At 36.2% G+C, this 16,068-nt stretch overlaps 1 protein-coding gene across 5 annotated transcripts in view; it reads left to right on the forward strand.

Moving 5' to 3' along the window:
- Positions 1-16,068, forward strand: part of TRIM9 (tripartite motif containing 9) — a 218,460-nt gene that overhangs the window by 48,439 nt on the left and 153,953 nt on the right. For 4 of the 5 annotated variants that reach the window (XM_044664741.1, XM_044664742.1, XM_044664743.1 and 1 more), the window contains exon 3: positions 255-377. The exons of the other annotated variant lie outside the window; for it this stretch is intronic. In XM_044664741.1, the coding sequence (XP_044520676.1) occupies positions 255-377 (123 nt within the window). The remainder of the gene's footprint in view (positions 1-254; positions 378-16,068) is intronic. 5 annotated transcript variants of the gene reach the window in all.

A 16,068-nucleotide genomic window follows, 5' to 3' on the forward strand; every position in this document is an offset into this window, starting at 1 on the left:
AAGAACATCACTCTTTGGTGATACACACACACACTCATATATATCTTTGTATACATATTATATACATATGTGCATACATATACATATACACACAAAATACATACCTAAATGAATTCTATTTGGAGGTATCCTTTCATTTCTTTCAGAAGGGATTTTGACAATGTAGGAATCAGGGAAGCATCATTTCTATCAAATCCCTTGGAATATCGATGAAATAATAGAATCTTATGTTTATGATGCATTTTTTTCTGCAGGAGAATAGTGTTGAGTTTGAAGCCTGCCTGGTGGCCCAATGTGATGCTCTCATTGATGCTCTCAACAGAAGAAAAGCTCAGCTGCTTTCCCGAGTCAACAAGGAACATGAACACAAGCTAAAGGTAAGTTTCTAAGCACTGAGAAAGGAAAGAAGAAATGTTGTATTCCAGAATCCACTGTTGAGATATTTTATGACTATTCTGCAACACACTTCAACCCTGAGAGAGGAATATAGGACACTTGGTTTCCATACATAATAAATAAAAAAATAAGCATACATATGATTGGTATTCATATTGGACCAAAAAAATAAGCAAAGATTTTCTCAATTCCAAGAAAATATATGTATATAAAATTAGGGAGCTGATGATTTTGCCTCATTTTTATATTACACAGCAGTATTAATAATAGATGTAGAAAAAGAAAAGAATTTCCTTCGTGAGCTTGAGTTCATCCAGAAGGAGAATTACAATCCCAATTTTTTTCACTTATCTTAAGAATCTTTTCTCCAGTGTGAACATGAAGGTTTTAAAAAATGTGACTAAATCCATTAACTTGTATCCCATCCTGTATGACAAGGCAGTAAATTTTTCACTGTGAGAGTTCAACAGGAATTTGTAGATTGGATGCTGTTTTATGGACATGATACCCAAGATCTGAGTAGATTACCAAGATCCTCAAACTGTGATTTAAAAATTCTGTCATTCCACCTTGGGCTCTTCTAATGAACTTTTTCTACATTTTATACAGTAGAGTGATAGATGAAATCTTCAGCAGAAATTTCAAGTAATCTGTGGGAAGAGAGAAAAGAATTGTAAGCTTCAAAATTCTGAAAGAAATTTGAAAGAAAGAAGCTAGGTTTTCTCATAATCACAGATGGTAAGGGTGTTTGGTTCATGTATCAGTTCAAGAACAACAATCCTTGATGTTTCCTAAGTCACCTATAATGTTTTCCCTTCCCAAAAACTTTATATATTTTACATTTGTTCTAATCATCTACAGAAACAATGTTTAATATTAATTTTCTAACAGCTAATCTTTGTTATCCAAATAATTTTCCTCTCTCCTCTTCCTTCTTGAAGTAGCAAGCAATCTGATATGGGTTGAACATATACTATCATGCAATAGATATTTCCATATTCTTCATGTTGTGAAAGAAGAAACATTATAGGAAATTACTTATGAAGGAAATGGAATGAAAATAGCATACTTCAATCTGCAATCATATTATATCAGTTCCTTTTATGACAGTAGCATTTTTCTATAGCATTTTTCATCATGAATCCCTTGGAGTTGTCTTGAATCCTTATGTTATAAAGTCATTCACAGTTGGCCATCATACAATATTGATGTTACTATGTACAGTGTTTTACTAGTTCTGTTTATGTCACTCTGCAATAAGTTCATACAAGTCTTTCCAGGTTTTTCCAAAATTTTCCTATTTATCATTTCTTATGACTTTATGGTATAATAGTATTCCATTACAATCATATGCCATAACCTGTTCAGCTGTTCCACAATTGGTTGACATCCCCTTAGTTTCCAATTCTTTGCCATCACAAAAAGAGCAGCAATAAATATTTTTTGTGCAAGTAGGTCTTTCTCCCTTTTCTTTGACTTAGTAATGATATTGCAGGGACAAAGGATATGCATAGTTTTATGATCTCTTCATGGTTCCAAGTTGCTTTCCAGACTGGTTGTATCAGTTCACAGCTCCACCAATAATGTAGTGGTGTCCTTGTTTTCCCATATCCCCTCCAACACCTGTCATTTGTGAGGACAGAATGAGGAGAGCCAGGGGCTTCCATTAAGCAAAACTCTGGAAAGCCTAAAGACTCCCCCTCCCCCAGCAGCAAAGTTCTGGGGTAGCCATAGCCCAACTAAAGTCAGACACATAGCTCACTCCTCATCCAAGGCTTCAATCCCTCCTTTTCCTCCCCCTTTGCTGAAACTGTATGTTCCTACCAAAACTACAGATACAAGCATTCTCTGGGAGTTTGGGTTAGATGGCTACATATTGACACAGTGATTTATTAGCCTATAGAAAATTCTGTATAGATTCAATGAGATAAACCAAATCCTTTATACCAAACCTGTAAATCATTTACCTTCATTGTGTAATTGGAAACGTGCAAAATCCCCAGCTTACTTTCCCCCCATAAAGTAGATGTAACTTTCAATAAAGTGCTTTTGGTTGCTATCAGCATCTCTAGTTTTACTGACCCTCACAGGTATTTCATCTCATCCTTCCTACCACACTTCATTCTTCTTACCTATTTGGGACCCCTTGAAAGTCATTTTCCTTTTATATCATATTAGCCAATCTGATAGTTTTGAGGTAGTCTCAGAATTGTTTTAATATGCATTTCTCTAGTCATTCATGATTTGGAAAATTTTTTTTTCATATAACTATATAGCTTTGTTTTCTTTATCTAAGAACTGCCTGTTTGACCATTTATCAACTGGGGAATGACGTATTCTTAGAAATTTAATTCAGTTTTCTATCTATTTGAGAAAAGAGGTCTTTGCCAGAGAAATTTGCTATTAAACTTTGTTTCCATTTTTTTGTTTCATTCTAATCTTGGTTACATTGGTTTTGCTTGTACAAAACCTTTTTAATTTAATGTATTCAAAATCATTCATTTCACATCTCATAATAGTCTCTCTTATTTGGTCACAAATTTTTCCCTGAACCATAAGACTGACAGATAAATTATTCTATGTTCTGTAATTTGTTTATATCACCCCTTATTTTAAATTATGAATCCATTATGACTTCATCTTGTTATATGGTTATTATGAGAATTTATTACTGTGTATTGTTACTAATCTATTCCATTGATTCACTACACCGTTTTTAACCAGTACCAGATGATTTTGATAATGATCTATAGTTTGAGATCTGGAATGGCTCCTTCCTTCATATTTTTTTCATTAATTCCCTTGATATTCTTGATCTTTTGCTCTTTCAGATTAATATTGTTATTTGTTTTTTCTAGCTTTATGAAATAATTATTTGGTAGATATGACACTGAGAAAGTATTAATTCAGGTAAAAGAATATTATTTTTATTATATTGGCTTGGCCTACCCTTGAGTAATTCATATTTTTCAATTGTTTAGACCTATTTCTGTGAAATATTTTGTAATTTTGTTTATGGAATTCCTTAGTTAGACTTGGTAGATTCTATGTAGTGTGTAGATATTTTAAATGGGATTACTCTTATCTCCTGCTTTTGGAAATGCTGGTGATTTATGTTGGTTTATTTTGTTTCCTGCAACTTCTGATTACTATCCCCTCTAATTTGCTCAGCCTTTTGTCTGTCCCCTTCCTTCTCAACTTCTCCCTCCCCCTCCCCTCTTCCCAATAGGGTCTGAGAGGTTTCTATGATCAACTGAACATGGATGTTATTCCCTCTTTGAGTCATTTCCAATGAGAATAAAGGTTAAGCATTGCCCACTACTACACAAGTTCTCCTCTGTATTGTCTTATATGTTTCTTCATGTGAGGTAATTACCCTCTTCTATATCTCTTTTTTCCTTTTCTCAATATGTTCCTCCTTCTTGTCGCTTAATTTTGTTTTCTTTTCATATCCCATAGTATTCAATTTTTTATCTGACTTCCATCTATATCTTTTTCAGTGCCCTTTTAGTAATAAAGTTCTAAGGCAATTTCAGTATCTTAAATATTTTAAGTGTCTTTGTATTTTAAATGCCTTAAGTGTCTCAAGTATCATATATTTTAAAAATCTTATCACCTCTTATAGGAGTGTAATTAGTTTAACAAGTACTTTAAGTATCTCAAATATCAGACATTTGAAGAATCTTATTTATCAATATAGCTTAAGTAGCTTAATTATTACCTTTCCATGTAGGATTTAGCCTATGAATTTAGCCTTAATCCCATGAGATTTCATTTTTCTGTTTGCCTCTTTGCTCTTCTCTTAAGTGTCAAATTTGATTATTGAATTTTTCTCTAGATCTTGTCCCTTTGTCAAAACTCTCTATGTTATTAAATAGTTATTTCCCCCTTGGAGAATTAGGCTCAATTTCACTGGATAGGCAATCCTTAGTCCAAATCCCAGATCTTTTAACTTGCAGAATATAATATTCCATGTCCTCTAGTCCTTTACTTAGAAGCTGCTAGACTTGTTGATTTTTATTTTCTTCTGGCTCCTTGCAGTGCTTTCTTTTTGGCCTGGGGAATAATGAAATTTGACTATCAGATTACTGGGAGTTTTGTTGGGGGATCTTTTTGAGGAGGTGGTCAGTAGATTCTTTTCAATTTCTATTTTTTTCTCTTTTGATCAAGAATGTTAAGGCAGCTTTCCCTCATGACTTCTTTAAAAAATGTTTTTTCTTTATGTATTGATTTAGAATAGTTTCCCATGTTTACATGACTCATGTTCTCTCTCTCCCCTCTTCCCTCTCCCTACCCAGAGCTGACAAGCACTTCCACTGTGTAATACATGCATTATAGCTCACAACCTATTTCGATATTGTTCGTATTTGTAATAGAGTGATCTTTTAAAACCAAAACCCCCAATCATATACCTATAGAACCACATGATAAATCTTATGTTTTTCTTCTGCATTTTTACTCCCACAGTTCTTTCTCTGAATGTGGATAGTGTTCTTTCTCATAAGTCCCTCAGGAATGTCCTGGATCATTGCATTGCTATTAGTAGCAAAATTTATTATATGGCAAAATCTAATATATACATATATATGTATGCCACAGTGTTTCAGTTTCTGTGTGCAATATTCTCCTGGTTCTACTTATTTCATTCTGCATCACTTCATGGATGTTCTTCTAGGCCTTATTGTATAATAGTATTCTATCTCCATCAAATACCACAATTTGTTCAGTCATTCCCTAATTGAGAGACACCCCCTTATTTTCCAATTTTTTGTCAGCACAAAAATCTCATTAGGGTACAAACCCAGCAGTGGTACAGTTGGATCAAAGGGAATGCATTCTATTAAAGTCCTTTGGGCATAATTCCAAATTGCCTTCCAGAATGGCTGAATCAATTCACAACTCCACCAGCAATGTATTAGGACCCCAATTTTGCCACATCTCCTCCAACATTTATTATTCTCCTTTTCTGGCATATTATATGGCAATCTGCTAGGTGTGAGGTTGTACTTCAGAATTGTTTTGATTTGCATTTCTCTAATTAGGAGGAATTTAGAACACTTTTTCATGTTTTTCATTAATAGTTTTTATTTCTTCATCTGAAAACTGCCTATTAATTGGGGAGTGCCTTGATTTTTTGTAAATTTGACTTAGTTCCTTATGTATTTTTGAAATTAGACCTCTGTCAGAGTTTTGCTATAAAAATTTTTTCTTCCTAGTTTGTTGCTTCCCTTCTAATTTTTGTTGCATTGGTTTTGTTTGTACCAAATCTTTAATTTAATATAATCAAAATTATTCATATTACATTTTGTAATGTTCTCTATCTCTTGTTTGGCAGATGTGGCAGGTATCCTATTCTACATTCCTCTAATTTAATTATTATGTCACTCTTAGTGTTTAAGTAATTTATTCATTTTAAAATTTGTCTTCGTAAAGGGTGTGAGTTGTTGATCTAAACTTAATTTTTCTCATACTGTTGTCCAATTTTCCCAGCAGTTCTTTTCAAATAGTGAGTTCTTATCCCAAAAGCTTGGATCTTCAGGTTTACCAAACACTAGCTTGCTGAGGTTATTTACCCTTAGACTATTCCATTGATACACTCTTTTGTCTCTTAGCCAGTACCAAATTATTTTGATGATCACTACTTATAGTACAGTTTAAAATCTGGTACTGCTAGATCACCATCCTTCACTTTTTTCCCCCATTACTTTCCTTGACATTCTTTATCTTTTGATCTTCCAGATGAACTTTGTTATAATTTTTTCTAATTCTATAAAAACGTTTTTTGGTAGTTTGATAGGTATGTCACTAAGTAAATTAATTTAGGTAGGGTTGTCATTTTTAATTAATTTTTTACAATTATTTAGATCTAGTTTTAATTGTGTGAAAAGTGTTTTGTAGGTATGTTTATATAATTCCTGAATTTATCTTAGCAAATAGATTCCCAGATATTTTACACTGTATGGAGTGATTTTAAATGGAATTCCTCTATCTAGCTCTTGTTGCTGAGTTTTGTTGGAAATATGCAGAAATGCTGAAGATTTGTGTGGGTTTATTTTATACCCCACAACTTTGCTAAAGAATGGTTGTGTAAGTTTTAAAATTAATATTCAATGCCTCCAAGGTATGATATTTATAAGGATTTTTATTAAAAGCGCAGGGAGGGGGAGCTGGGTAGCTCAGTGGATTGAGTGTCAGGCCTAGAGACAGGAAGTCCTAGGTTCAAATTTGGCCTCAGACACTTCCTGGCTGTGTGACCCTGGGCAAGTCACTTGACCCCCATTGCCTACCCTTACCACTCTTCTAACTAGGAGCCAATACACAAAAGTTAAGGGTTTAAAATAAAAATTAAAAAAAAAATTATTAAAAGCGCAGGGAAAGAGTCCCAACTCACCCTTACCATGCTGCCTCCTCTCCAAAAAGCCCCCTCACCACGCCCACAACAACCATATCCAAAACAGCCCGCAAAACCCACAAACAATAGGAAAAGACTTAAGAAATTATGGGTAAGGTGAAAGGGAGTTTGTGTAATGTAGTTTTAAAGGGGTAAAAGGTCTTTTTCAACTTAACATTCCCCCCTGTGATCCTTTGGGAGACAAGTCTCCCCAATGGATCATGAAAGCATAATCAAATTAAAGTTTACAATAATTCAGAGATAAAAGGGAAATAAAATGGAGAAAGAACAAAACCAATGTTCGGTGCATTGACAAAAGCCATTTAGGGGGTAGTCCCCTTTTCTGGCATAAAGTGTCCATTCAAAATAAATACATTCAACCCCCCCAAAGTTCAAATTCACCATGTCTCGAAATTCACTCTGGATCTTTGGTGCAGTGTGTGGTCTCTGCATGCATCTTCATGGCATCTTCTGGATTCTGGGAGGTGGTCTTCTGTTCTAAATTAGGTTCAAATTCAAGTCCAAATTTACAGAAATAACATAGTCCCCCAGAAGAGAACAACTTTACATTTTCCCCCTGAGGAAAATACAGGGATACACATGGGAATCACACAGGAATAAATGGTCAAGGCATAAGGTTTATGAATCAATTCTCAAACCATCAAAAAGTCCAAAGAAAAATAAAAAGGAAATAAAAAGAAAAAATAACCTCTGAGGAAAATACAGGATATTAAAATAATGTGAAAGGAAAAAAATTTTAGGAACAAGAAAAAGGAAAAAATTCACAAATCAAAACAGGTTCCTGTAGCAATCCATGTCCCATAAGCTTTGCAACAACAATCACTCACTAACCCAATTTAGCAGCCTGGACTACAGTAAGTTGTCACATCATGAAAGAAATGGAAAAAGGAGACTAGATCTTGAGACAAATGGGAAATAGCATTTCCCGGCTCAGTACTTTTCTTCACTTTCAGAGATAATGGAGCCAGAACAATTCGATCTCGAGTACTTGATATCAAGTGCGGTACAAGGAAGTCCTACATCTTAACATATGCTAAGTGTTGCAACCTCGAGTCTCACACAGGATCAAGTCTTTGCATAGAATGTCATCAATCCCTGTAGGATTAGTTCAGTCTCTTTCCTTTATGTTCTCATTTGCACTTCTCAGGTCAAAAACTCTGTGCTCCTTTGTGGTCCGATTTTCCTTGGATTAAACAGAGTCATCGAGCAAAAGTCTCATAATAATTAAATAACTAGTGGCAGGTTTCTATAGTCCAAAGCTTTTTGGGTATAAATTTACATGCTAGGCAAATGGACATCTTAACTTATTCTTATTGCAAAAATCAAAACAGTCAAGAGTCTATTTAATGCTGTTGACATGCTTCAAATGTAAAAAATGAGAGAAAAAAGAAAAAATCAAATACTGTATTGCACATGTAGGAAGAAAAACCAACAAAAAATGTGTAGTTTTACACAATCACAGAGGTAAAGAATAGAGGTTAATTTTCAAGAAATAAGATTAGTTTCCTCCTTAACTTGCCATGATCCACAGTGTGAGTACAAATGAGGTAGACAAAGTGATGTGGGTGCAAATGAGGCCTATAAAGCAATAATACATCCTAGAAAGTACAAAAGGAATGACAAAAGGCATAAAATATTTTGAAAGGCACATCAGGTCAATAGAGGTCACTAATACAGATATTTTGTTGTGAGGTAGTATATGTATCATTCAAGTACAAGGATCAATCAAATAAAGAGCAACAAAATAGTGCAAAATCCAGCAATAGAGCATTCTTATCACAATAGTCAAATACAATCAATAGTCAAATATAATAGGTGGAGGTAATAGTACTTAGTACAGAGAATTATTCATTATCAATAGAGGGTACCCATTTCACATGACTGCAATGAATCCATGAGTCCCTCTCCCCAATTTTAATGGCTGTTTGTGTAGTTCATAGGATCTGGAATGGTCCATCATAAGCAGGTTCAGTTGACCCAGTACATTTGAAGTTCTTTATGTACACACTATCACCTGGGTTCAAATCATGAAGCGAGAAGTCTAAGGGGCCTGCTTGAACAGCAGCTCCAGAGTTGTGGAGTTCTCGCAATTTTGTTTGTAATTGTCTAATATAAGTGGCAATGGTTGTATCCCCTCCTAACAATGAAGTATAGGCAGGGTCGAATGATTGTGCCTGAATAGGTGGATGTCCAAATAGCATCTCAAATGATGAGATTTGTAAATCACCTCTGGATCTGCTTCTGAGATAAAATAAGGCCAGAGGTAGAATTTCAGGCCATTTTAAATTAGTCTCCTTGCATAATTTGCCAATCATAGTTTTAAGTTCCTTATTCATCCTTTCAACTTGGCCGGCGCTCTGGGGATGATATGGTGTATGAAATTTAGGAGTTATCTCCAAACATGAATAAATTTGTGATAAAACTGAGTCAGTAAAGTGAGTTCCTCTCTCAGAATCAATACGTGCTTGGCAGGCCAAAACGAGGAATAATCTCTTTCAAAAGGATTTTGGCAACAAAAGCCGCTGTGGCCTGAGCAGTAGGAAATGCTTCAGGCCATCTGGTCAGTTGATCGACTATGACCAGACAAAATTTATAGTGTCCATCTTTTGGCATAGAGATAAAATCAATTTGCAAATGTTCAAATGGTGTGTAAGCTAGAGGACGTCCGCCAAAGGTTTTTTCTCAAAAAGTGTGCTGATTAACGGCCTGGCAGGTGGGACAAGCTGTACATATTTTTGAGGCAATTGTAGTTACTCTACTACAATGCCTTGGGTGCCAAAATAACTGTGTTTATGGATGGAATGACAAATTTGGTTATAGAAAGCCCTAGGGAGCAGGGGCTTGCCTTCAGATGACATCCATACTCCATTTCACTACAACCCAAAGTTCATTCTGGATCTTTCAGTACAGTTTGAGGTTTCTGCAGGCAACTCTATGGCACTTTCTATAAACAGTTCACTTCCTGGATTCAGGGAGGTAGCAATTTTCTTAACTTTTATGAAACTAGAATTTTATGACAATTATACAGTCCCCCCTGAGGAGGGTGTTGACAAACATATGGATCAACTCAGGATGCATTAATTTTCACTAAGAAAACAGCTTTATAAAAAACAGTAGTATAGCAGCTAATTCAAGTTGGGTCTAAAATGTTACCAAGAATTTAGATCATTCTGGTGGAGGTAGATTAAGCAGAAGAGTTAAAAATAACCCAGAAGCTTCTTAGGCTTCATGGGAAATGCTCTCTCTTGGGAGCCATCCAGGGATACCATGCCGTAGGAAAAATCTTCTGAGCTCCTCTGGTATGAGACTGTAATAGCCATAAAAGGCATGCCTTTATATGTTTTGTCCATTACATTTTTATAAATGTGGAGGTGGGGATTAGTGCTGTAACACTTCACTTCAGCTACTAAATGGACCCTTACCTCTTGTTACAAACAACTGAAAGGTATTTTTATTAAGGTATGTTCTCCAGTCCAGTCATATGGGGAGGTACAAAGAAAATGTCACAGCATATAGCTAATTGTCAAAACACAATAGTATAAACAAAATAAAACCTTAAAACAAGCAATCAGCAAATACAGTATATGTGACAGGATACAAGCACTGAATTTAAAGAGTTCTTTTTTTCCAATTCTGATATAGAGATTTTTCATAAAACAATGGAGTCTGAAAAGGCTTAAAAATGTACCTCCAAACTCTTTAAGGTTCCTTCCCTCTCCAGTATCATCACCCATCTGGTTTCCTTTTGGTCACACCTCTGGGATCTCCCATATTGAGGGAGAATTCTGTGCTGAACATAGTGTGGAGGAATCCCATATTGGATATACTGTAAAGGCCAGAATGGCAAGGGTGTGTAGGGAGATGAATTTCTCTCCTGAATCTCAGGCAAGCTAATTGCAAGGACCAATTCACCTAGGAATGGTAGAAAGAAAAAAAACATTCTAAAACTAGGATTTGTTTGAAATAGGCAATGCACTGCTTTTTCACATAGTGGGTCATGCTTACAATTCTACTTCTTGTTTGGAAGAGTAACCTTCCTTCCCCTTCCACCTAGGAGTAAAATGCCAGGGAACAGCTTTCTTCCCCTGCCACATGTACAGTGAAAAATTCCTTTAGGAAGCTAATTATTGCCTAAGGGAAATATAGCCAGGCTTCCAAGGCAAGCAGTGAGCTACCACTCAGCTTTTGGCAATGTAAGGAAAAGAAGATTTATACTTTCCATGCCTCCAGAGAGCAGCTCCAATCAGCAACAGCAGCAGTAACAGAAGCAGGAGCAAGAGCGGTAATCCAGGCAGGAGCAGGTAGCTGAGACAACCCAGGGAGTTAGCAGCAGGAGGCAGGATTGCCAGCAACAGGCAGCAGCTCAGAAGAGAGTTCCCTGGGGGGAGGAGGGATGAAAAGCCGTGGCAGGAGAAACGTGGTTTCTTTTCAAACTAATCTACTCAGAGAGAATTAAGCATTCTGAACCCCACTTCTAGTTGCCATAAATTTAAAACTAAAATTAATTTTATGATACTTCAAGTAATATTTTTATAAAGTTTATCATCTGGGGGCAGCTGGATGGCTCAGTGGATTGAGAACCAGGCCTAGAGATGGGAGATCCTAGGTTCGAATCTGATCTTGGACACTTCCTAGCTGTATGACCCTGGGCAAGTCACTTAACCCTCATTGCCTAGCACTGTAACAAATAAAATTAATATAGAAGGATATATATAAAAGATATTAGGATTTTAAAAAATTTTTAAAAAAACAACGTAAAGTTTATCATCTGACAAAATAGAATCACACGACTAAGTTTTTCTACCTGCTCAAAATGTCCTCTCCACCAAAGCTGCCACAGAATGAAACTCCACCCAATTTATAACATCGGCAATAATGACAGGAAGTGAGTGGGGTTCTGGGAATTATAGTTTTTCAGGGTATCTTAGTTTTTAGGGTAACAGATTACAATTACACACCATAAAACAGAAGCAGATAGCAGAGTAGATTAAAAACCAGAATCCTACTATATGCTGTTTACAAGAAACACATTTGAGACATGGTGATCCACAGAGATTAAAGGTAAAAGGCTGAAGCAGAATTTATTATACAACATCTAAAGTAAAAAAAGCAAGAATAACAATCATGATATCAGACAAAGCTAAAGTAAATTTTGATCTGATTCAAAGAGATAAAGATGGGGTTCCAAGTTAAGATGGCGGCAGAGTAAAAAGCAGCTCTTAACCTCTCCTGACTGAAACATACAGGACTCCTCAAGGTGACATAAAAACAAATCCAGACAAACGGAGGGACCCCACAACAGGGCGCAGCGTGGAAGCTATGTGGAATCGGGGCATTTCCATGCTATAAAGGGGTGAAACAGCTCTCACTAAGTCACGAGCTGAGCAACCACCCCCCAACCCTTCCACACACAACACCTACAACGCCAAAGCCAGCTAGAAAGAAATAGAGCAAGTTTGGGGCACCCATTGAGTCATTGGCAGCTCCAGGGCCTGTTCCTGAGAGCAGCAAGACTTAGGACCCCAAAAAGCTAAAGAACACACTTGGACTTTGAGCATGGACACGGAGCGCAGGCGCGGGCAGAGGTGAGGGGGGAGGCGGACACAGGCGCGGGCCTGAACGAAGGCTCTGAAACCCTGAGTGGGGAACCAGTGCAGACGGGTATACGCCTGTGGAAGCAGCACCCTGAGACTTGTAAAGGAGCCTCTGGCAGAGGATCAAGCAAGAGGGTCCACCAGGGGCCTTGATCTTGAGAACAACCAGACCTCAGACCTCAGGTCCCAAAAAAGCGCAGACAGACCCTGAGCGCGAGGATAAAACTGAGAAGCTGCAGGGCTAACAAATGCTACCCAGAATCAGGAAGTTCAGAAGAGAAAGATTAACAACAAGAAGAAGAAATCTTTAACACTCGACAACTTTTACACAGAGAAAATCCAGACAACCGAGCACAAAGAAGAGGAGAACAAACAAGCATCCGGACCCTCCCAAAATAATGAAAACTAGTCACAAAAGAGTTCAAAACTGAGATGACGAGAAAGTTGGAAAAGATTTGGTTAGAGAAATAGGAAACAGCACAAAAGGAAATCAGGCAAGAAAATAACAGTTTAAAAGGCAGAATTTTGCAATTGGAAAGTGAGGCTCAGAAATCAAATGCACTGATAAGCAAATTGAACACCAGAAATGACCAAATTGAAAAGGAAAACCAGTCCCTAAAGCTAGAATTGAGCAATTAGAAGCTAATGATCTCTCAAGACAACAAGAACAAATAAACAAAGTCAAAAGACTGAAAAGATAGAAGGAAACATGAAATATCTCAATGAGAAAGTGACAGACCAAGAAAATCGGTCTAGAAGAGACAATTTGAGAATCATTGGTCTTCCTGAAAAAGCAGAAATTAATAGAAACTTGGACTCCATACTAAAAGAAATTATTCAGGAAAATTTCCCTGAAGTTCTACAACAAGAGGGCAATATAGACATTGAAAGGATCCATAGATCACCCTCAACACTAGACCCAGAAAAGACAACGCCCAGGAATATAATACCCAAATTCAAGACCTTCCAAGTAAAAGAAAAAATCTTACAAGAAGCCAGAAAGAGACAATTCAGATATCAAGGAGCACCAATGAGGATCACACAGATCTGGCAGCCTCCACGCTAAAAGACCGCAAGGCTTGGAATATGATATTCAGAAAGGCAAGAGAGCTGGGCCTGCAACCACGGATCAACTACCCATTAAAATTGACTATATACTCCCAGGGGAAAGTATGGGCATTCAACAAAATTGAAGAATTCCAGGTATTTGCACAGAAAAGACCAGGAGTAAATGGAAAGTTTGATATCGAACCACAAAAACCAAGAGAAACATGAAAAGGTAAATAAGAAACAGAGGGGAAAGAAAGAAAACTCATAATTTTTAAATTTGCCTTTTTAAGGGCCTTAGTAAGATCTAATTCTCTGTATTCCTATGTGGAGAAATGCTATGTATAATTCTCTGTAGTGAACTCTATTCACTATTATAGTATTGACTATTATAGTAATCAGAAGAATAATTCATAGGGAGAGGGAGGAATACTAAATGGTCTAAGATGATATGGGGGTGGGAAAGAGGGGGGTGAATAGTAGGGGACACCAAGAGAAACTTGAGAGAATAAGAAAAATAGGATATTCTATTACACACAAAGAGGGCATGGGAAGGAGAGGGGATAAATACTATTATAAGAAGGAGAGGAAGAGAGCATTAAGAGGTAATATTTAAACCTTACTCTCAGTGTAATTAACCCGGAGAGGGAAGAGTAGCTATACTATCCATTGGGATATAAAACTCTTATCTAACCCTACTGAGAAAGTAAGAAGGGATAAACCAAGGGGAGCAGGGGAGTGGGGAGATCAAAAAAAGGGAGGGGAGAAGAAGGGGGAGGGAATTCATAAGGCCGTTAAAAACAAAAAGAGGGAGAAAAATAAGGGAGGGGGTAGAAAAGGAAGTTAATCAAGGGAGGGAATAAGGGATAGGGTCTTAATAGCAAAATACTGGTTTAAAAGGAAATAGTTTAAGAAGAAGCGGTAGGAATAGGGGAGGATACGAAAATGTCAGCAAATGCACAACTGATGATTATAACTCTGAATGTGAATGGGATGAACTCGCTCATAAAACAGAAGCAAATAGCAGAGTGGATTAGAAACCAAAATCCCACCATATGTTGTCTACAAGAAACACATATGAGGCGGGTGGACATACACACGTTTAAGGTTCAGGGCTTGAGCAAAATCTTTTGGTCATCAAATGAGAAAAAGAAGGCAGGAGTGGCTATTATGATTTCTGACAAAGCCAAAGTAAAAATAGATATGATTAGAAAAGACAGGGAAGGTCATTACATCCTGATTAAAGGCAGTATAAACAATGAGGAAATAACACTGCTCAATATGTATGCACCAAGTGGCATAGCACCCAAATTCATAGAGGAGAAACTGGCAGAGCTCAAGAAGGAAATAGATAGTAAAACTATACTAGTGGGAGATCTAAATATTCCTCTATCAGATCTAGAAAATCAAACAAAAAAATAAATAAGAAAGAGGTAAGAGAGGTGAATGAAGTCCTAGAAAAATTAGATTTAATTGATATGTGGAGAAAAATAAATAGGGACAAAAAGGAATACACCTTTTCAGCTGCACATGGTACATTCACAAAGATTGACCACGTTATAGGGCATAGAATCATTGCAAACAAATGCAAAAGAGCAGATATAATAAATGTAACCTTCTCAGATCAAAATGCAATAAAAATAATAATTAGTAAGGGCACTTGGACAGGCAAATCAAAAACTAATTTGAAATTAAATAACATGATTCTCTAAAACCTATTACACAAAGAAGAAATCATAGAAACAATAAACAATTTCATTGAAGAGAATGACAATAATGAGACATCTTACCAAATTCTGTGGGATACAGCCAAGGCAGTACTCAGGGGGAAATTTATATCCTTGAGTGCATATATTAACAAATTAAGGTGAACAAAGATCAATGAATTGGGCATGCAACTCAAAAAATTAGAAAGTGAGCAAATTAAAAATCCCCAGAAGAAAACTAAATTAGAAATACTAAAAATCAAGGGAGAAATTACTAAAATCGAAAGTAAAAGAACTATTGAATTAATAAATAAGACTAGAAGCTGGTATTTTGAAAAAACAGATAAAATAGACAAAGTACTGGTCAATCTAATAAAAAAAGGAAAGAAGAAAACCAAATTGACAGTATCAAAGATGAAAAAGGAGACCTCACCTCTAATGAAGGGGAAATTAAGGCAATCATTAAAAACTATTTCGCCCAATTATATGGAAATAAATATCACAATTTAGGAGATATGGATGAATACTTACAAAAATATAAACTGCCTAGATTAACAGCAGAGGAAATAGAATACCTAAATAATTCCATATCAGAAAAAGAAATTGAACAAGCCATCAAAGAACTCCGTAAGAAAAATTGCCAGGGCCTGATGGATTCACAAGTGAATTCTATCAGACATTCAAAGAGCAAATAATCCCAATACTATACAAATTATTTGATAGGTTAAGCAAAGAAGGAGTCCTACCAAATTCCTTTTATGACACAAATATGGTACTGATTCCAAAGCCAGGGAGATCAAAAACAAGAGAAAGAAAACTATAGACCAATCTCCCTAATGAACATAGATGCAAAAATCTTAAATAGAATACTAGCAAAGAGACTCCAGCAAGTAAATAAGAAGATCATCCACCA

Source organism: Gracilinanus agilis, chromosome 2 (genome assembly GCF_016433145.1).
Source record: "Gracilinanus agilis isolate LMUSP501 chromosome 2, AgileGrace, whole genome shotgun sequence".
NCBI lineage: Eukaryota > Metazoa > Chordata > Mammalia > Didelphimorphia > Didelphidae > Gracilinanus > Gracilinanus agilis.